General features: G+C 46.5%; 1 protein-coding gene across 4 annotated transcripts in view; it reads right to left on the bottom strand.

The window, feature by feature from the left end:
* Positions 1 to 19512, bottom strand: part of LOC129827411 (glucocorticoid receptor-like) — a 69222-nt gene extending 49710 nt beyond the window's left edge. For 2 of the 4 annotated variants that reach the window (XM_055888233.1, XM_055888235.1), the window contains exons 1-3: positions 19208 to 19510; positions 18024 to 18308; positions 12709 to 13670 (exon numbers count right to left, since the gene is read on the bottom strand). In XM_055888233.1, coding sequence (XP_055744208.1) covers positions 12709 to 13670; positions 18024 to 18299 — 1238 coding nt within the window. In that variant the 5' untranslated portion in view covers positions 18300 to 18308; positions 19208 to 19510. Of the gene's footprint in view, positions 1 to 12708; positions 13671 to 18023; positions 18309 to 18450; positions 19172 to 19207 lie in introns of those variants that run through there. The other 2 variants (XM_055888236.1, XM_055888234.1) reach the window with 2 other exon arrangements.
* Positions 19513 to 21855: the final 2343 nt, after the last annotated feature.

Below are 21855 nucleotides of genomic sequence, written 5' to 3'. Positions count from 1 at the left end.
AACCTTCAACCTTCCAGATTTCAAATTGTATCAACTCACCACCCAAGGCTTTTACTTGCAACATATAGTTAAATGCACTAAAGAGGAACAATGGGTACATACTGAAGATGTGCATCCCCACAACTTTCCATGTCTGTTTTCAAAGGATAAGGCTAATAACATGAACAACTTCCTAGTTAAGAAACACTATAAACAACATTTTACGAATTGTACAAGAACCTCTATCAGTCCATAAAAACACACCACCATTGGAACAATCCTTGGATATCTTTTCAGAATTCACCGATAAATTGGCCCACATGGAAAACTAAAAAGGCTTAGAAACCGTAAATGACTTGATAAAAGGAAATACAATTATTTCTATGACATAATTCAAAAGCGATTTTAGACTGTAACTTAAAAAAAAAGTTTTATACAACAACATTTCGGCCTGAAAGCGTTTGGACTTCAGAGCAAAGTTGAGGAAATCTCATGAGTCAGAAAAGTATACTCATATGCCAGGTAAGATATACAAACCCTTGCAGAGAGCCTATCCAACTGACAATCTCTCAGAAAAATAATAATAAACTATTGGAGACTTAAAAATAACTGATATTGGCACAAAATGGAAGAAGTGTTGGAACATAAAGTAACGAAATCGCAGTTAACAAAAACGTATGTTTAATCCAGAATAAACGAATGTTTACAATTTCTTATACAAGAGACAATTCACAAACTCTACAGCGCAACAGTAGTCACGTCTTAAGTATAAAACTAACAATAACTCAAATATCCATGCGTTCTGGAAGTACTATGAAGTCCAATATTTATGGGTAGAGTCAGAAAGCTGGCAGTCAGACGTTTTACAATATAGTTTACTTCCATCTATCTGCATATTTCAAGACAAGGCATATGGGGTGCAGTGAGATACCCAATGGGTTGGACAATACCCTATGTGTCACGTATATTGAAGAAGCTATTACGTAAATACTGGAAGTCAAATGATAATCCAACGTTAAGAGAATGGAAGAATCAAATACTTCATTTAAATATTGAAAAGAAAAAATCTCAAGGATGATCAATGGAAACATTGATCATCCTTGAGATGTTTCTACAACTTGATTAGAGTCCACCTGTGGTAAATTCAATTGATTGGACATGATTTGGAAAGCACACACCTGTCTATATAAGGTCCCACAGTTGACAGTGCATGTCAGAGCAAAAACCAAGCCATGAGGTTGAAGGAATTGTCCGTAGAGCTCCGAGACAGGATTGTGTCGAGGCACAGAGAACACCAATCAGGCCTTATGGTAGAGTGGTCAGATGGAAGCCACTCCTCAGTAAAAGGCATGACAGCCCGCTTGGAGTTTGCCAAAAGGCACGTAAAGTACTCAGACCATGAGAAACAAGATTCTCTGGTCTGATGAAACCAAGAATGAACTCTTTGGCCTGAATGCCAAGCGTCACATCTGGAGGAAACCTGGCACCATCCCTACAGTGAAGCATGGTGGTGGCAGCAGCATCATGCTGTGGGGATGTTTTTCAGCAGCAGGGACTGGGAGACTAGTCAGGATCGAGGGAATGATCAATCAATGGAATTTATTTATAAAGCCCTTTTTACATCAGCCGATGTAAACGGAGCAAAGTACAGAGAGATCCTTGACGAAAACCTGCTCCAGAGTGCTCAGGACCTCAGACTGGGGCAAAGGGGCACCTTCCAACAGGACAACGACCCGAAGCACACCGTCAAGACAACGCAGGAGTGGCTTCGGGACAGGTCTCTGAATGTCCTTGAGTGGCCCAGCCAGAGCCTGCACTTGAACCCGATCGAGCATCTCTGGAGAGACCTGAAAATAGCTGTGCAGCAACGCTCCCCATCCAACCTGACAGAGCTTAAGAGGATCTCCATAGAAGAATGGGAGAAACTTCCCAAATACAGGTGTGGCAAGCTTGTAGCGTCATACCCAAAAAGCCTCAAGGCTGTAATCGCTGCCAAAGGTACTTCAACAAAGTACTGAGTAAAGGGTCTGAAAACTTATGTAAATTAAAGTAACTTTTTTTATACATTTGCATCAAAACAAAACAAATGTTTTGCTTTGTCATTATGGGGTATTGTGTAGAGATTGATGGGGGTGGGGGGGGGGGGGGGGGTAGCATAACAAAATGTGGAAAAAGTCAAGGGGTCTGAATACTTTCGGAAAGCACTGTATGTGTGAGTGGTTAAAGTCTACATTATTAAGCCTAATAATAATAATAATATTAATAATAATTAATAACTTAACATCAATAGAATATTATATGTAGGCCGACTCATTCATCCCACATAGGCTTTATCCACTGGTCTCCGACCACCTACCTCCTAACAAAGAATTTCCCTTCTGAAGAACAACAAGCCTCATTCAATCAATCAGCAGCATTGTATTGTTGAATGAACCCTACACTTCAACTCCCAACCCCAGTCCCTTTCCTGTAGGTTGGGCTTGCTTTGACTGTAGCTAACACCTCAAACCTCAACCCCTATCCTGTAGGCTGGGCTTGTATTGACAGCAGTCACACCACTCATACGGTGAAGTCAGACCGGGGTGGGTTCAAATAATATTATGAATCATTTCAAATACTTTATCTGTGCTTGATTGAGTTTGCCTGTTGAACTAGAACTAAATGGAAAAGTGTCCTAAATGCAAACTCCGCCCATCTGGCAGTCTAGCCAGGCTAGAGCAAACACTCAAGGTAGTTGAACAATTTCATAGTATTTGAGCTCATGTCTGTCAGACGGTGCAATCAACCTCTGGTGTTCATTTCTGGCATCATGCAACTGGTGGACCAGGCCAGGAGGATGTGCCCACAAGACCAGATACTTCCGGTCAGCCTCAGACTAGGGGCTATGTTCTAAATCGCTCTCTATTCCCTATATAGTGCACTACTTCCTTATTAATGGGCTCTGGCCAAAAGTAGTGCACTATATAGGGAATAGGGTGTTTGGGACACAGTTGATACTAGGTCTGTATGAATACATTACTACTTGGTGTCAAATCCTTGCTTCCTCCGTCCTCGTTTCCTCAATTATTCTCAAAGCTCATTGGAGGTCAGGGCGGTAATTCCTCTGAGCTTTGGGAGGAATCGAGGAGACAAAGACGGAGAAGAAGAATTTGACGGCCAGTAACGTTTTCAGACACAGTCTGAAACTCTGACTAGGGTCTGACTGCAGCTAGCTAGGTAAAGTCACCAAGGAAAGCATTGAGGCCTCAAACTAACAATGACATGGTACTAACTTGGGTTGATAGTACATTTATACTTGGCCTAAAACAAGCTTGGGGCTTTATGAGAAGAAGTGGAATAGGCCTAGCAACTAACAATACAGTTAAGTAGGTTATCCATCAGCCGTTGCCACAAAGAGCCAATACAGAAACACAGCATAAAACACCAAACAAGCAATCAATGCAGATGTACATACGAAATAAGAAAAACTCCCTAGAAAGGGCAGGAACCTAGGAAGAAACCTAGAGAGGACCCAGGCGCCGAGGGGTGGCCAGTCCTGTTCTGACTGTGCCGGTGGAGATTATAAGAGTACATCGTTCATAGATGACCAGAAGGGTCAAATACACCGAACAAAAATATAAAACGCAACATGAAACAATTTCTAGGAGTTACAGTTCATATAAAAGGAAATCAGTCAATTGAAATAAATTAATTCGGTCCTAATCTATGGATTTCACATGACTGGTAATACAGATATGATTCTGTTGGTCACAGACACCTACAGTGTATTACTTATTATTATTTCTCCTAATGTTTTTTCTTTCTAATAATACATTGTTATTGATTATCGCATTGTTGGGTTTTGAGTTTGCAAGAAAGCCATTTCACTTTACTTGTGACATTAAAACTTGAAACCGAGAAAAAAAAAAAAAAGTAGGGGAGTGGATGATAAAACCAGTCAGTATCTGGTGTGACCACCATTTGCCACCTGCATCTCTTTCGTATAGAGTTGATCCGGCTGTTGATTGTGGCCTGTGGAATGTTGTCCCACTCCTCTTTAATGGCTGTGCAAAAGTGCTGGATATTGGCGGGAACTGGAACATGCTGTTGTACAAGTCGATCCAGAGCAACCCAAACATGCTCAACGGGTGACATGTCTGGGAAAATTCCAGCTTCCAGGAATTGTGTACAGATCCTTGAGACATGGGGCCGTGTATTATAATGAGGTGATGGGGGTAGATGAATGGCACGACAATGGGCCTCAGGATCTCGTTACGGTATCTCTGTGCATTGAAATTGCGATAGATAGAATGCAATTGTGTTCGTTGTCCGTAGCTTGTACCTGCCCATATCATAACTCCAACGCCACCATTGAACACTCTGTTCACAATGTTGACATCAGCAAACCGCTCGCCCACACGACACTCACTGTCTGCCATCTGCCCGGTACAGTTGAAACCGGGATTCATCCGAAGACCGCACTTCTCCAGCGTGCCAATGGCCATTTAAAGTGAGCATTTGCCCACTGAAGTTGGTTACGACGCCAAACTGCAGTCATGTCAAAAACCCTGGTGAGGACGATGAGTACAGAGATGAGCTTCCCTGAGACTGTTTGTACAGAAATTCTTGTTGTGAAAACCCAGTTTTATCAGCTGTCCGGGTGGCTGGTCTCAGGCAATTCCGCAAGCGAAGCTGGATGTGGATGGGCTGGAGTGGTTACACATGGTCTGCGGTTGTGAGGCCGGTTGGACATACTGTCAAATTCTCTAAAATGACATTGGAGGCGGCATATGGTAGAGAAATTAACATTCAATTCTCTGGCAACGTCTCTGGTGGACATTCCTGCAGTCAGCATACCAATTGCACGCTCCCTCAAAACTTGAGACATCTGTGGCATTGTGTCCTGTGACAAAACTGAACATTTTAGAGTAGCCTTTTATTGTCCAACACAAGGTGCACCTGTGTAACGATCATACTTTTTTCAATTAATGAAAATAAATAGCTAGCCAACTACTTAACCTTGTTGCCCAAAGCTAACATTATAAGCAGCCAGCTAGCTTCATTTGTCTAGTGACGCTCGACTGGACCGGGTTATATGTTGTGAAGCTAGCCACAATAAGGATTAGGCATAATAGCGGAATTTGCGGTTTGCCTTCAAAATAAAAGTACCTCTGAAAGTGATGCAGAAGGTTACAATTGGTGGAATCATGCCATATTTAGACTAGATAATGTTGAAACATGGTTGGAATGTAAATTAATGAAATGGGTTAACAGTCTACTCGGTGACACCCACAGAACACAACTGAAGAGTTTACGCAAATGTTAGAGTTGTAGCTCTTATTGCTGGACTATGACTGTGTGAAATCACCTCCCCAGTCAGCCTATTGTGTGTATTGACATGCACTGTACAGCTTTACCTAAGGATTGGGGATCAATGAAATGGAGTATCAGTCTAAATACACAAGATATTTTTTCCCCAACGTCCTCCTCAGAGTTATCAAACTCCAAAACATCCACGCAGTATTGTTTTTCCTCTGGAATAGTGTTCAATACACAAAAGGTTGACAATAAATGTGGCTCAATTCCGTTGTTTCAGAGTCGTGCAATAAGAGCTACGATGCTAATGTTCTCTGGGTGTCACTGAGTAGACTGATACCCCGTGTCATCGATCCACAATCCATAAGTAAGGCTGTACAGTGAAATAAGCCCCCAAAGCAATTCTAAAGTATAACACATCCAGTGTGATTTTAGATGTCAAATTAACTAATTGTTTTTGGGATATTTTATATAACATTCCAACCTCATTTAGCATGATCTATTCAATTATGGCATAATTATACTATTTGTATTCATTCACACTGTCAATGGCATACTTTTATTTTGAAGTCCACTATTGTGGCTAGCTTCACATAGATGGGTCTGACCACCATTAACCGAATAAGAACGGTCTTATAAATGAATGTTATTTTAGATGACACCTAGCTATATATTGAGCTAGCCAACTATAGCTACTGAAACAGATGTTGTTTTGCCATGTTTTTGGGGAAGAACATTGTTTGCATCCATGAGCTAGCTAGCTTTTAAAAAATGTTATGACCAACACTGTAGGTGTGCTAGACAACTTTACCAGCATCATAGCATACGTATCGATGAATCATTGTGACAGTGCAATCAATGTGTAATAACTACGTACATTTTTTTTATGAACGTGTTAAATTATTGTGTGACGTGCAGTCATATTCAGGTCCCGGTTGGTCAATAAGCTTATTTAAATAGTGTTATATGACGTGTATCTTTTTTGACACGCAAAGACCAGAACGGCTTCCCATAGCAAAGACCAGAACGGCTTCCCATAGCAAAGACCAGAAAGGCTTCCCATAGCAAAGACCCCAACGGCTTCCCATAGCAAAGACCAGAACGGCTTCCCATAGCAAAGACCCCAACGGCTTCCCATAGCAAAGACCCAAACGGCTTCCCATAGCAAAGACCCAAACGGCTTCCCATAGCAAAGACCCAAACGGCTTCCCATAGCAAAGACCCAAACGGCTTCCCATAGCAAAGACCCAAACGGCTTCCCATAGCAAAGACCCAAACGGCTTCCCATAGCAAAGACCCAAACGGCTTCCCATAGCAAAGACCCAAACGGCTTCCCATAGCAAAGACCCAAACGGCTTCCCATAGCAAAGACCCAAACGGCTTCCCATAGCAAAGACCCAAACGGCTTCCCATAGCAAAGACCCAAACGGCTTCCCATAGCAAAGACCCAAACGGCTTCCCATAGCAAAGACCCAAACGGCTTCCCATAGCAAAGACCCAAACGGCTTCCCATAGCAAAGACCCAAACGGCGTTCAATAGTATAAGAAATCCTGGTTGAGAATGAAACGACTGAACAAGGAAACAGCACAGCAAGTAAGTGAAATAGGTTTTGATTATGTTTTACTGGTAATGGGGACATACATAAATGCCAACGTAAATGCCAACAAAATAACGTGTGTCTGTAACCTTTATTTAACTAAGCAAGTCATTTAAGAACAAATACTTATTTATAACGATGGCCTACCCAGGACGACGCTGGGCCAATTGTGCGCCGCCCTATGGGACTCCCAGTCACGGCCGGATATGATACAGCCTGGATTCGAACCAGGGACTGTAGTGACGCCTCTTGCACTGAGATGCAGTGCCTTTAGACCGCTGCGCCCAAATGTGTGTGTTAACTGTTTAACTCTACTAGAATGCTTAAAAGGCCGCTGAAATGTTAAATATCAGTTATCGGTATCGGGGGTTTTCTTTTGGCAAGAAAAATATCTGATATCAGTGCATCACTACTAACAACTAGTCTACACTAGTATTACTGTAGACATTACTGTAAACAACAACTAGTCTACACTAGTATTACTGTAGACATTACTGTAAATAACAACTAGTCTACACTAGTATTACTGTAGACATTACTGTAAACAACAACTAGTCTACACTAGTATTACTGTAGACATTACTGTAAATAACAACTAGTCTACACTAGCATTACTGTAGACATTACTGTAAACAACAACTAGTCTACACTAGTATTACTGTAGACATTACTGTAAACAACAAGTAGTCTACACTGGTATTACTGTAGACATTACTGTAAACAACAACTAGTCTACACTAGTATTACTGTAGACATTACTGTAAACAACAACTAGTCTACACTAGTATTACTGTAGACATTACTGCATATAATAACGAGTCTACACTAGTATTACTGTAGACATTACTGTAAACAACAACTAGTCTACACTAGTATTACTGTAGACATTACTGTAAACAACAACTAGTCTACACTAGTATTACTGTAGACATTACTGTAAACAACAACTAGTCTACACTAGTATTACTGTAGACATTACTGTAAACAACAACTAGTCTACAGTAGTATTACTGTAGACCTAACAGTAAATAATAACTAGTCTATACTAGTATTACTGTATCTGTAATTAAGAAAACAGAGAAGTAGGCAGACAAAGCAACTGTGTAGTAAAACAGGCCACTAGATGTGAATGTAACAATGACATGTCTCTGTGAGGTTAAAGTGGAATTCCCCTAGCTGGGCCTAGGCAAAGGCCTATATAGACACTGATTGTGTCCTCTAGTCCTCGGAGCCCTTTAAGACAGTGGTCTACTGTACCTTAACTATATACACATGTTCCAAATGGTAGCCGGTTCCCTATATAGTGCACTACTTCACTTTTGACCAGAGCCCTATAGACTGTGGAATAGTGTGCCCTTTGAGATCACAGACTGTGAAATGTGGCAATTATTTAGAAAACATTTCTAATGCCTGTGGTAAGACAACATTATGGTATCACAGAAAACACATGACCCATTTTCTACTATCTATCGCAATAGCTCTGCTGAAAAGATAAGACAAGATAACATTTATTGGGCTGGTGACTGAAAGCGTCTACAATATTCATCTGTGATATTTCATTCCCCTGCACAAGTGTTTTAAGGCATGTTGATACAAGCAAAATAAAAATGTGAAAAAGGATAATCTTAAACCGTCTCCAGTTCAGTAACTGACTGGACATAGTTGCCTTGACATGTTCAAAAACCAAGGAGGAGCTCTAAGAATATTCTTAGAATCCCGCTGTCAGTAATATGTTCCAGACGTCTCCCCTGCCCTGGCTGCCCTGCACACCAGACGTCTCCCCTGCCCTGGCTGCCCTGCACACCAGACGTCTCCCCTGCCCTGGCTGCCCTGCACACCAGACGTCTCCCCTGCCCTGGCTGCCCTGCACACCAGACGTCTCCCCTGCCCTGGCTGCCCTGCACACCAGACGTCTCCCCTGCCCTGGCTGCCCTGCACACCAGACGTCTCCCCTGCCCTGGCTGCCCTGCACACCAGACGTCTCCCCTGCCCTGGCTGCCCTGCACACCAGACGTCTCCCCTGCCCTGGCTGCCCTGCACACCAGACGTCTCCCCTGCCCTGGCTGCCCTGCACACCAGACGTCTCCCCTGCCCTGGCTGCCCTGCACACCAGACGTCTCCCCTGCCCTGGCTGCCCTGCACACCAGACGTCTCCCCTGCCCTGGTTGCCCTGCACACCAGACGTCTCCCCTGCCCTGGCTGCCCTGCACACCAGACGTCTCCCCTGCCCTGGCTGCCCTGTACACCAGAAGTCTCCCCTGCCCTGTACACTAGAAGTCTCCCCTGCCCTGTACACGAGAAGTCTCCCCTGCCCTGTACACGAGAAGTCTCCCCTGCCCTGTACACCAGAAGTCTCCCCTGCCCTGTACACTAGAAGTCTCCCCTGCCCTGTACACGAGAAGTCTCCCCTGCCCTGTACACGAGAAGTCTCCCCTGCCCTGTACACGAGAAGTCTCCCCTGCCCTGTACACGAGAAGTCTCCCCTGCCCTGTACACGAGAAGTCTCCCCTGCCCTGTACACGAGAAGTCTCCCCTGCCCTGTACACAAGAAGTCTCCCCTGCCCTGTACACTAGAAGTCTCCCCTGCCCTGTACACTAGAAGTCTCCCCTGCCCTGTACACTAGAAGTCTCCCCTGCCCTGTACACTAGAAGTCTCCCCTGCCCTGTACACTAGAAGTCTCCCCTGCCCTGTACACTAGACATCTCCCCTGCCCTGTACACTAGAAGTCTCCCCTGCCCTGTACACTAGAAGTCTCCCCTGCCCTGTACACTAGAAGTCTCCCCTGCCCTGTACACTAGAAGTCTCCCCTGCCCTGTACACTAGTTCAACTCCACAGTTTAACATAACACTGTGACACCACCCTAGGGTTGCACATTTTGGTGAATATTCAGAGGTGGAAAGTTTCCGTGGGAATTAACAGGAATATATGGGGAATTAACAGAAATATATGCAAATGAATACCATTTAAATGTAGAGGTTTTTTGCATTGGATATATTTACTATATCATATGGAGAGAAACATAAACCTCTTACCTTATCATAAGTTGACATAATTACAAACGATTAAATCCATCCAAAATCAATTTCAAAAACGATTTAGTTGAATTGAACTTTAATGAAATGATTGGCATGGGATGATGACATGGGATGATTTCACTGAACAAAAAAAAAAAGTGAATATTGAATGATCCCCACTGATCCATCGCATCTCCCAAAAGCGTCTTCAACATACATCTGTAAAATGATAGTCTAGCTTTGGTTGTCTTCCTCTCGGGCTTCCATGTCTTCTCCCTGGACCTCCTCAATGTCCACCTCTTGAACATCAGACTCTTGAGGCCTCATCTTCACTGTCACTTTCCAACCTTGTTGAGGATGGCTCGTTGTCAGGCTCAAAAAGCCTCAAATTTGCCCGGATGGCCACCAATTTTTCAACCCTTGTATTGGTCAGCCTGTTGCGTGCTTTCATGTGTGTTCCCAAACAAGGACCAGTTGCGCTCTGAGGCGGCTGTTGGTGGGATTTGGAGGATGATGGAGGCAACAGGGGAAAGATCCACAAAGTCCCTTCCACCAGGTGGCTGATGAGATATGTTGGCACGACTGCCATATTGCATCTTCATCCCAAAGCCCTTGCTTGGAAGTGTACTTCGCCAGACTGCCAAGAACCTTGCCCTCTTCCAGGCCAAGGTGGCGAGACACCATACGCCTTGTTGATCTCTGCACCAGACAAGATGTTCTTGCCAGCCTACTTGGTGTTCAACATTTACGCTGCGGCGTGTATGGGCTTCAGACATACGTCTTCACACCTTTTGATGTATTTCAGAACTGCAGTTTCCTCTGCTTGGAGCAACAGTGAAGTGGGCAGGGCATTACAGATTTCTTCTCTTACATCTGCAAGCAGAGTCTGAACATCAGACAGGATGGCATTGTCCCCCTCAATCCGTGAAATGGCTACCGTTATAGGTTTCAGGAGATTCAGGCTGCTTACCACTCTCTCCCAAAATACATTATCCAAGAGGATCCTCTTAATGGGGCTATCGGCAGACTGTGATATGGCCATTTCTTGGAGAGACTCCTTCCCCTCCAGGAGACTGTCAAACATGATGACAACATCACCCCAACGGGTGTTGCTGGGCAGCTTCAATGTGGTGCTCTTATTCTTCTCACTTTGCTTGGTGAGGAAGATTGCTGCTATAACTTGATGACCCTTCACATACCTAACCATTTCCTTGGCTCTCTTGTAGAGTATCCATTGTTTTCAGTGCCATGATGTCCTTGAGGAGCAGATTCAATGCATGAGCAGCACAGCCAATGGGTGTGATGTGAGGGTAGGACTCCTCCACTTTAGACCAAGCAGCCTTCATGTTCGCAGCATTGTCACCAGTGCAAATACCTTCTGTGGTTCAAGGTCATTGATGACTGCCTTCAGCTCATCTGCAATGTAGAGACCGGTGTGTCTGTTGTCCCTTGTGTCTGTGCTCTTGTAGAATACTGGTTATGGGGTGGAAATTATGTCATTAATTATTCCTTGTCCACGAACATTCGACCACCCATCAGAGATGATTGCAATACAGTCTGCTTTCTCTGTGATTTGCTTGACCTTCACTTGAACTCTGCATCCAGCAAATGAGTAGATAAAGCATGTCTGGTTGGAGGAGTGTATGCTGGGAGAAGAACATTCAGAAATCTCTTCCAATACACATTGCCTGTGAGCATCAGAGGTGAACCAGTTGCATACACAGCTCGAGCAAGACATTCATGAGCATTTCTCTGACTACATTCCTCCATGGAGTCAAAAAAACTTCTGATTCCAGGAGGACTATGAGCTGTTGCTATCGATAAGGTGTCTGATTCATAACTTTCACCTCGAATAGAAGTAGAGGGACTTCTGTCAGAGGTTGCTTGTTGTGAGCGCTGAGGGAACTTTATGCACTTGGCCAGATGATTCCGCATCTTTGTGGCATTCTTCACATATGATTTGGCACAGCATTTGCAAATGTACACAGCTTTTCCTTCTACATTAGCTGCAGTGAAATCAGATAGTGCCCGTGGCATTTTCCTGTAAAGATTAGGGGGAAAAATGTTTAAAAAATAAATACAATTCCATGTACAGATAAATAGTTAAGCAGTTAGATTAAACAACTCCTTTGTAAGATAAATGTTTTAAAATGAAACATGTATGGAAACAGGTGAATTAACACTCAGTTAGCAGGCTCAAGCAAGCTAAAACCCACATTGTAACTAAATATCAGAAATTGTTAACAAGTTAGAAATTATTTAAACACTTTGCAGTAGGCTAATATTTACTAGTGAATAAAAAATAATGTAATAAAATATATTCACTCCAAGTATTGCATTCAAAACTTACCAGAAAGCACGTAGACCTTGGCTCAGACAGTGTAGTAGTGTGGACTCAATAGCATCTCATTAGTGTGCAAGATCTTGAGAATCAGCTGTACATGTGACGGAAGAATGCACTGTGCATGAAGAGGGTTGCAATTACATTGAATTGGGGATAGTTTAACCAAAATATAGAATTGCCTTGTGTGTATCCCACAAAAAAGGTTCAGTTATAAGCTAACGTTTTTGATGAATTTAAGCAAAATTCCCCAAATTCCAGGGCTTAACTTCCCATGGAAAATTTCTGGGAATTTACCGGACAGTTTCCAACCCTTTGCAACTCTAGACCAGCCTCACTCTCGCAACGCAGCAGGCAGGCCATACCACCACCACCACCAGCCTCACCCTCTCACTGCAGCAGGCTGGCCAGACCACCACCACCAGACCAACTACAGGACTGTTTTCTATTAGCTACATTCCTTCAGTTCTTCTTCTTACCTGGCAAAGCTGCTGGAGAAAGAGGAGGTAGGGCTGGAAAGATCTTGCATTCCAGAAGCTCCGTCCCCATAGCTACTGTTGTTCCAGGCCTCTCCTACGGTCACCAGCGGAGGATACAGGCTGAACACTGAGGGCTTCTGGTCCTTCTGCGGAGAAGCTCCACTGGTAGTGGAAGCCAAGGGGGTGTTGATGCTGCTGTTGACTCCAAAGTGGTAGCTCTGTCCTCCAGAGGTGCTCACCCCACAGATGGAGATGGGGCTGGCGCTGGACAGCTCTGAAGGGGAGGAGGAAGTGGAGCCGCCGGTACTACCGCTCATCCGGCAGGAGTAGCTACGAATGGCCGAGGTCTTCTCCTGTTTGATCACACCTGGAGTACACAGCTGGATGAAACCAGCTTCCTTCTCGAGCTTCACCACGGGAAAGGTGTTTGGGGTCGGGGAGTTGCCTGTCATAGGGGTGCTGGAGTTGGATTCATCCTGACATGTTAGTAGATTGCTACCATACAATGTGGTGGTGTTGAAACCGCTAAAACCACCACTATTGGTCATAGTAGCAGCTGGCTTGGAGGTGGAGTTGGAGACCCCACGATCCTGGCTCTCATCCCCCAGGAGAGAGTCATCAGCCAGGGAGGAAAGGAAGGCGTCGTCCCCTACGTAAAAGTCTGATGGGGAGCCTGTCAGCTCAAAGTCCTGGAGGAGATCCAGAGTGTTGTCGTTGAACAGTTTCTGGTCTTTTCCAATGTACCCTTCCTGGTCCATATCCATAGGGTCCTGGTCCCGGGAGAAGTCTGTCTCCGTCCTCATGGACATGGGGAACAGGTTAGGGTCCGAGCCCCCGATCAGAGAGTCCATGCTGGGTGAGGAGCGGTGGAAGTCAGCGATGCTGTCTTCCAGGCGGGAGTAGGTATCCCCAAGGGTGAAGAGTCCAAGGCCCAGGGACGTGTTAGTGTGTTGGGGCAGGAGCTTAGATAAGAAGAAATACTTCATTAATAACAGATGGGAAATTGGTTTGTCAAATCATTACAAAGGGGAAAAAAAACATTTAAATTCAGTCAATTCAGCAAGTAACCTGACATTCCAGTAATTCTCTATGAAAAAAATTCCTGCATTACTGAACTGAAATGGAATTGACCCAAACAACGTATTTGTCACATGCTTTGTAGACAACAGTGAAATGCTGACTTACGGGTCCTTTTCCAACAATGCAGAATTAAAGATAAGAATTTTTTTTTTAAATGGAAAGTGACAAGAAAAAAAATACATTGTGAATAATGAATAAAGACAATGAGTAAAAAAATAACATGGCTATATACAGGGAGTACCAGGTAATAACATGGCTATATACAGGGAGTACCAGGTAATAACATGGCTATATACAGGGAGAACCAGGTAATAACATGGCTATATACAGGGAGTACCAGGTAATAACATGGCTATATACAGGGAGTACCAGGTAATATCATGGCTATATACAGGTAGTACCTGTACCGAGTCGAAGTAATTGAGGTAGCTTTGCATTGTATATGTACCGTTAAATGACTAGGATAGATAATACACAGTAGCGGCAGTGTATGTGGTGAGTGCAAAAGTGTATGGGACATCAGTATGCATGTTACGTGTGTGTGGGAAAATGTACTGTGTGTGTGTGTGTGTGTGTGTGTGTGTGTGTGTGTGTGTGTGTGTGTGTGTGTGTGTGTGTGTGTGTGTGTGTGTGTGTGTGTGTGTGTGAGTTGCATCCAGTGTGTGGCGGTAGCGTCTAGTGTGGGTAGAGTCCACCATGTGGGTAGTGTGGGTAGAGTCCACCATGTGGGTAGTGTGGGTAGAGTCCACCATGTGGGTAGTGTGGGTAGAGTCCACCATGTGGGTAGTGTGGGTAGAGTCCACCATGTGGGTAGTGTGGGTAGAGTCCGCCATGTGGGTAGTGTGGGTAGAGTCCGCCATGTGGGTAGTGTGGGTAGAGTCCACCATGTGGGTAGTGTGGGTAGAGTCCACCGTGTGGGTAGAGTCCACCATGTGGGTAGTGTGGGTAGAGTCCACCATGTGGGTAGTGTGGGTAGAGTCCACCATGTGGGTAGTGTGGGTAGAGTCCGCCATGTGGGTAGTGTGGGTAGAGTCCACCATGTGGGTCGTGTGGGTAGAGTCCACCATGTGGGTCGTGTGGGTAGAGTCCACCATATGGGTAGTGTGGGTAGAGTCCACCATGTGGGTAGTGTGGGTAGAGTCCACCGTGTGGGTCGTGTGGGTAGAGTCCACCGTGTGGGTCGTGTGGGTCGAGTCCACCATGTGGGTAGTGTGGGTAGAGTCCACCATGTGGGTAGTGTGGGTAGAGTCCACCATGTGGGTAGTGTGGGTAGAGTCCAGTGTGTGTGTGTGTATATAGAGTCCAGTGTGTGTGTGTGTGTGTGTGTGTGTGTGTGTGGGTAGAGTCACTGTGTGTGTGTGTCGAGTCCAGTGTGTGTTGGTAGCGCCCAGCGTGTGGGTAGCGTCCAGTGGATGTGGGTAGAGTCCGGTGGGTGTGGGGGTAGAGTCCGGTGGGTGTGGGGGTAGAGTCCGGTGGGTGTGGGGGTAGAGTCCGGTGGGTGTGGGGGTAGAGTCCGGTGGGTGTGGGGGTAGAGTCCAGTGGGTGTGGGGGTAGAGTCCAGTGGGTGTGGGGGTAGAGTCCGGTGGGTGTGGGGGTAGAGTCCGGTGGGTGTGGGGGTAGAGTCCGGTGGGTGTGGGCGTATAGTCCGGTGGGTGTGGGCGTAGAGTCCGGTGGGTGTGGGGGTAGAGTCCAGTGTGTGTGGGTAGAGTCCAGTGTGTGTGGGTGTGTGGGTAGAGTCCAGTGTGTGTGGGTAGAGTCCAGTGTGTGTGTGGGTAGAGTCCAGTGTGTGTGGGTGTGTGGGTAGAGTCCAGTGTGTGTGGGGGTAGAGTCCGGTGGGTGTGGGGCTAGAGTCCGGTGGGTGTGGGGGTAGAGTCCAGTGTGTGTGGGTGTGGGGGTAGAGTCCAGTGTGTGTGTGGGTAGAGTCCAGTGTGTGTGTGGGTAGAGTCCAGTGTGTGTGTGGGTAGAGTCCAGTGTGTGTGGGTGTGTGGGTAGAGTCCAGTGTGTGTGGGTAGAGTCCAGTGTGTGTGGGTGTGGGGGTAGAGTCCGGTGGGTGTGGGGGTAGCGCCCAGCGTGTGTGGTTAGAGTGGGTAGCGCCCAGCGTGTGGGTAGCGTCCAGTGGATGGGGGTAGAGTCCGGTGGGTGTGGGGGTAGAGTCCGGTGGGTGTGGGGGTAGAGTCCGGTGGGTGTGGGGGTAGAGTCCAGTGTGTGGGTAGAGTCCAGTGTGTGTGGTTAGAGTCCGGTGGGTGTGGGGGTAGAGTCCAGTGTGTGTGGGTGTGTGGGTAGAGTCCGGTGTGTGTGGGTAGAGTCCAGTGTGTGTGGGTGTGTGTGTGTGGGTAGAGTCACTGTGTGTGTGTGTCGAGTCCAGTGTGTGTTGGTAGCGCCCAGCGTGTGGGTAGCGTCCAGTGGATGTGGGTAGAGTCCAGTGTGTGTGGGTAGAGTCCAGTGTGTGTGGGTAGAGTCCAGTGTGTGTGGGGGTAGAGTCCGGTGGGTGTGGGGGTAGAGTCCGGTGGGTGTGGGGGTAGAGTCCGGTGGGTGTGGGCGTAGAGTCCAGTGTGTGTGGGTGTGGGGGTAGAGTCCAGTGTGTGTGGGGGTAGAGTCCAGTGTGTGTGTGGGTAGAGTCCAGTGTGTGTGGGTGTGTGGGTAGAGTCCAGTGTGTGTGGGGGTAGAGTCCGGTGGGTGTGGGGGTAGAGTCCGGTGGGTGTGGGCGTAGAGTCCAGTGTGTGTGGGTGTGGGGGTAGAGTCCAGTGTGTGTGGGTAGAGTCCAGTGTGTGTGGGTGTGGGGGTAGAGTCCGGTGGGTGTGGGGGTAGCGCCCAGCGTGTGTGGTTAGAGTGGGTAGCGCCCAGCGTGTGGGTAGCGTCCAGTGGATGGGGGTAGAGTCCGGTGGGTGTGGGGGTAGAGTCCAGCGTGTGGGTAGCGTCCGGTGGGTGTGGGGGTAGAGTCCGGTGGGTGTGGGGGTAGAGTCCGGTGGGTGTGGGGGTAGAGTCCGGTGGGTGTGGGGGTAGAGTCCGGTGGGTGTGGGGGTAGAGTCCGGTGGGTGTGGGGGTAGAGTCCGGTGGGTGTGGGCGTAGAGTCCAGTGGGTGTGGGTAGAGTTCAGTGTGTGTGGGTAGAGTCCGGTGGGTGTGTGCGTAGAGTCCGGTGGGTGTGTGCGTAGAGTCCGGTGGGTGTGTGCGTAGAGTCCGGTGGGTGTGGGGGTAGAGTCCGGTGGGTGTGGGGGTAGAGTCCGGTGGGTGTGGGGGTAGAGTCCGGTGGGTGTGGGGGTAGAGTCCGGTGGGGGTAGAGTCCGGTGGGGGTAGAGTCCGGTGGGTGTGGGGGTAGAGTCCGGTGGGTGTGGGGGTAGAGTCCGGTGGGTGTGGGGGTAGAGTCCGGTGGGTGTGGGGGTAGAGTCTGGTGGGTGTGGGGGTAGAGTCCGGTGGGTGTGGGGGTAGAGTCCGGTGGGTGTGGGGGTAGAGTCCAGTGGGGGTAGAGTCCAGTGGGGGTAGAGTCCAGTGGGGGTGGGGGTAGAGTCCAGTGGGGGTAGAGTCCAGTGTGTGTGTAGAGTCCAGTGGGGGTAGAGTCCAGTGGGTGTGGGGGTAGAGTCCAGTGTAGGGTAGAGTCCAGTGGGGGTAGAGTCCAGTGTAGGGTAGAGTCCAGTGGGGGTAGAGTCCAGTGGGGGTAGAGTCCAGTGTGTGTAGAGTCCAGTGGGGGTAGAGTCCAGTGGGTGTGGGGGTAGAGTCCAGTGGGGGTAGAGTCCAGTGTAGGGTAGAGTCCAGTGGGGGTAGAGTCCAGTGGGGGTAGAGTCCAGTGTGTGTAGAGTCCAGTGGGGGTAGAGTCCAGTGGGTGTGGGGGTAGATTCCAGTGGGTGTAGAGTCCAGTGTAGGGTAGAGTCCAGTGGGTGTAGAGTCCAGTGGGTGTAGAGTCCAGTGGGGGTAGAGTCCAGTGGGGGTAGAGTCCAGTGTAGGGTAGAGTACAGTGTAGGGTAGAGTCCAGTGTAGGGTAGAGTCCAGTGTAGGGTAGAGTCCAGTGTAGGGTAGAGTCCAGTGGGGGTAGAGTCCAGTGTAAGGTAGAGTCCAGTGGGGGTAGAGTCCAGTGTAGGGTAGAGTCCAGTGTAGGGTAGAGTCCAGTGTAGGGTAGAGTCCAGTGGGGGTAGAGTCCAGTGTAGGGTAGAGTCCAGTGGGGGTAGAGTCCAGTGGGTGTAGAGTCCGTGGGGGTAGAGTCCAGTGCTAGAGCGTTAATACAACAAATAAGTAGCAGTACCTTTGTGGTGGGAGGCTCTGGGTCTTCCAGGTAGAGGCCCACGGAGGCCGTGACGGAGGCTGAGGCGAGGTCCTCACCTGAGGGAGGGGGGCTGTTACTGAGTCCGCTGGGCACGTCACCTGGTTGCATCAGCTGGCTGGATGGAAGGAACGGGGTGGTGGTGGTTGCCAAGGCAACGGACATGGCACTGCAGGGAGCGTCAGGGGTTTCGCTCAGACGGAGCTTAACTCTGCTGTTGTCGTTGCTACTCCTGCTCTTCTTCACTCCTTGATCCATCTTATGATCCTGGGTAGAGAGAGGGGAAAGACCGAGTGGGTAATGTCATTAGCATGGATGCTAGAGTTTATTCATTACATCTCGAAGTGGAAACCGTTTACAATTTAAGTACCTAACATAAGCAAACAGCGCCAAACGGGGAGTGACCTACCTGAATTTATTCAATAGACTTCATTGCAAAACGTTTTCCATTTGGAGTAAACCTGTTTCTATAATCGGTATTGTGAATATACCCCTGGTGCGGGCGCTAGATTGGTGTCTGCCACGTGTAGGCTAATATGGACATGTATCAAATAACCTGCCTAAGTGTAACGACACAAACATACTACACACGTGGCAAGTTATACCTAATATACTAGCTGTGTCATCAACATCTGTCCTAATATTATGGTTTCAATTAATGAATATGTACTGTTAAATGATTTCGTTAAAATGACATTACACGTGTGACGTATAATTGTTGACAAATTGAGCAATTCTATATAGTTGACCTGAGCTGAATTCTCCAGTCCTCGTCCCCTGCTGCTGGGGTTGCGCGCCCTTGGTGGCAGCGCATTGCTGGTTAGATATTAGCTACCTAGCTAAGTGGCTAACTATTCCCTTGCTTTACTTTATTATTTGAAACCAACAAAAACAAGCATCATGATGTATTAATTGAATTAAGTGTTTCTCCAACCTAACTAATTAACCCGCGTGTTCATCTATTTTGCAACTGCACATTTACGTAGTTAGCTATTTAAGTAGCTAGCTACGTTAGCTCCTGCAAATGCGTCCCCCCCAAATGTCGTTGAGACATGTTGAGCTAACTAGCTAGTGGCTAACATAATCAATCTCTGGTTATTAATAACGAATTAATGTATGGCACATTATATGACTTCAAATACTATACATCTAAATCGCTTGCCTACCCCTCAGGCGTTCTGTAGTTGTGACTCCATGCATGGTTGTTTTTGTTTGGTGTTGTTTTGCTTGCAAACCGGCTAGAAACACGAAAACATCTGATTGCGTTCTCCTTGCAAATCGTATCAGGACACGAATAAGCAAGTAATCGATCGGATCATCCAATCCACTCCAATGTGTTCGGTATCCAATTGCGTCCGAAATGCACGGAATTAGCTGTGCTGTTCACAGCCAAAAGGAAAGTAGGCGCTAACCTCTAGGAAAAACATACAAAATGGAGATCTCACTGTTTACAACACGTACTGCAACCTGTTGGCGAATACGAGATACTGCAACTTACATGCTCCACCTCCAATTACAGTAGGTATGCATAGCCACAGGTTGTCACATTTAGCCAATAGCAGCCTGGATTAATATTTTCTTTATTTGACTAGGCAAGTCAGTTTTTAAGAACAAATTCGTATTTACAATGACAGCCCAACAGTGGGTTAACTGCCTTGTTCAGGAGCAGAACATTCGATCTAGCAACCTTTCGGTTACTGGCCCAACGCTCTAACCACTGGACTACCTGCCTTACATTAGCCAGCTAGACAGATGTATATCGAATCGTAGGCTATGTATGAAACTTCATGAGGTATCGTCAGCCAGGTAAGAATAATGCACAGGACAAAACTGCTCATTTTAAAGAATTATCTGAAAACATATTTGTATGCCTATTCCAAGAATTGGGATCTATAAGCCCTGGTTAAACATGGCCACTGCATTTAACCATCCCACCCCATTTGAATGTACCAGATCGTCCCATCCCACCCCATTTCAATGTACCTACCATTAGTGGTACTAGCATATGCATTTTTGTTTGGAGTGATTTGACATGCCTCATCCCTTGCCTTGTTCTCACTGCAGAAACATGCACACATCAGGAGTCCACAAGACACAGCACTGTGACTAGGGTTGGAAAAGTAATACGCCTTGGTTAAGTGGCCTGGCTGTAGGCTGTGAAACCATAAAACATTTGTATCTAAAAGCAATCGGTCTTCAAGGTTAACACCACATATACATCCAACAGGACTTGTACAAATGGGTTAATCATTGAAAATGTACCTACAACTCTTGATGAAATTATGTACCAGCTCGTCCCATCCCACCCCATTTGAATATATCAGAGCAAGATATTTTGAATGAGTAATATCTACAAATGATGTAGGCCTAAGCTCGTATTTGTTTCCTACAATCACATACATGTTTTGCAGGATGCCAGCTTTTTGTTGTTGCATCAGACAAGGTCCAGATGTTTGTTCCCAATGGTTCTGTGCTGATGCTTCATACCAGCGCTGTTTGGCGCGATGGTAACACATTTGCCATTTGTAACGCATTAGAATTTGTTCTTAACTAACCTAGTTAAATAGAGGTTAAACAAACTTTTCTATTTATCCAGGCAAGTCAGTTAAGAACAAATTCTTATTTACAATGACGGCCTACACCAGCCTAACCCAGACGACACTGGGCCAATTGTGCGGCGCACTATGGGACTCCCACTCACGGCTGGTTTGATTCTAACCAGGGCGTCTGTAGCGACGCCTCTAGCACTGAGACGCTGCGCCACTCGGGAGCTCGACAGTCAATGTGTTACTATCTCACCAAACAGCGCTGATGACTCAACGTGACTTTGATGAGAGTTATTCAGGGAGTCATTCAGCCCTGATTATGAATGAGGGTGCCACTTCAATGTTGTCGACAGTTCTTCCTGAGTCCTGACCGAATACTCAAATCAACAATTTGTCCTCATTTAGACACACACAGACAGATCTGTATCACATTTGTATTATTCATTTGCATCTCAAATATGCATCTGCATTGTTGTCATTGCAGCTAACGACACCTTCACAGTGCAATGCCAACCCACAAAACGCATGAATAGAGGAAATATTTTAGCTATTGTGAAGGCGTCTCCTCTCCTTCCCACTCCATTCCACAGTTCTGTAAATGCTCCATTCCCTACTGAACACTCCCATCTAGTGGCTGACCTTGGTACTGTTCATCGTGTATAAGATCAATTGAATACTGTAGCAAAGACAGTACAGTACGGAGATATGGAATTTCTATCGTAGAAGCGGTTTCTGACTGCACTCTTGTAGGCGATGCCATGGCGACTTTGGCTATCTAAACTAAACACAGAATCTCGTCATCGGGTGAACGGTCGTCTCGCGCCGAACTGCGCATGTGCAGTCCGTCAAATCAAAGGCATTCCATCAAATCAAAGGCACTCCAATATAAACTAGTTTTTGACTAAAATGAAAACGTGTCAGTTTGTCACTTTCACAAGGTTGGGAGTAAAAACATGTTCATAAGACATTGGTTCGAATCTAGTTTGTGCCTTTAGATGTTGAGAAAATTAAAAACTAAGGAAGATGTTTTCACTTCTCTCTTTGACTTCTCAAACCCTGGCCTGGTCTGCTTGGTCTGTTTTGCAAGCGTTCCCGGGGAGTCTTGAGATGTTGCGCATCTGGGTTTAGACATTTTGTGACTGTAGCCTACACTGCTCTTCAACTCATAATAAACTCAGCACACAGTTAGTTACCCATGGTCACAAGCAATTGTGCCTGACACAATACATCATTGTTGGGCAAGACCTAATTATAATGGGACCTATCAG

The sequence above is a fragment of the Salvelinus fontinalis genome, chromosome 29 (assembly GCF_029448725.1).
Source record: "Salvelinus fontinalis isolate EN_2023a chromosome 29, ASM2944872v1, whole genome shotgun sequence".
NCBI lineage: Eukaryota > Metazoa > Chordata > Actinopteri > Salmoniformes > Salmonidae > Salvelinus > Salvelinus fontinalis.
The sequence above is the reverse complement of the archived record's forward strand: the minus strand, read 5'-3'. Positions and strand labels throughout refer to the sequence as shown.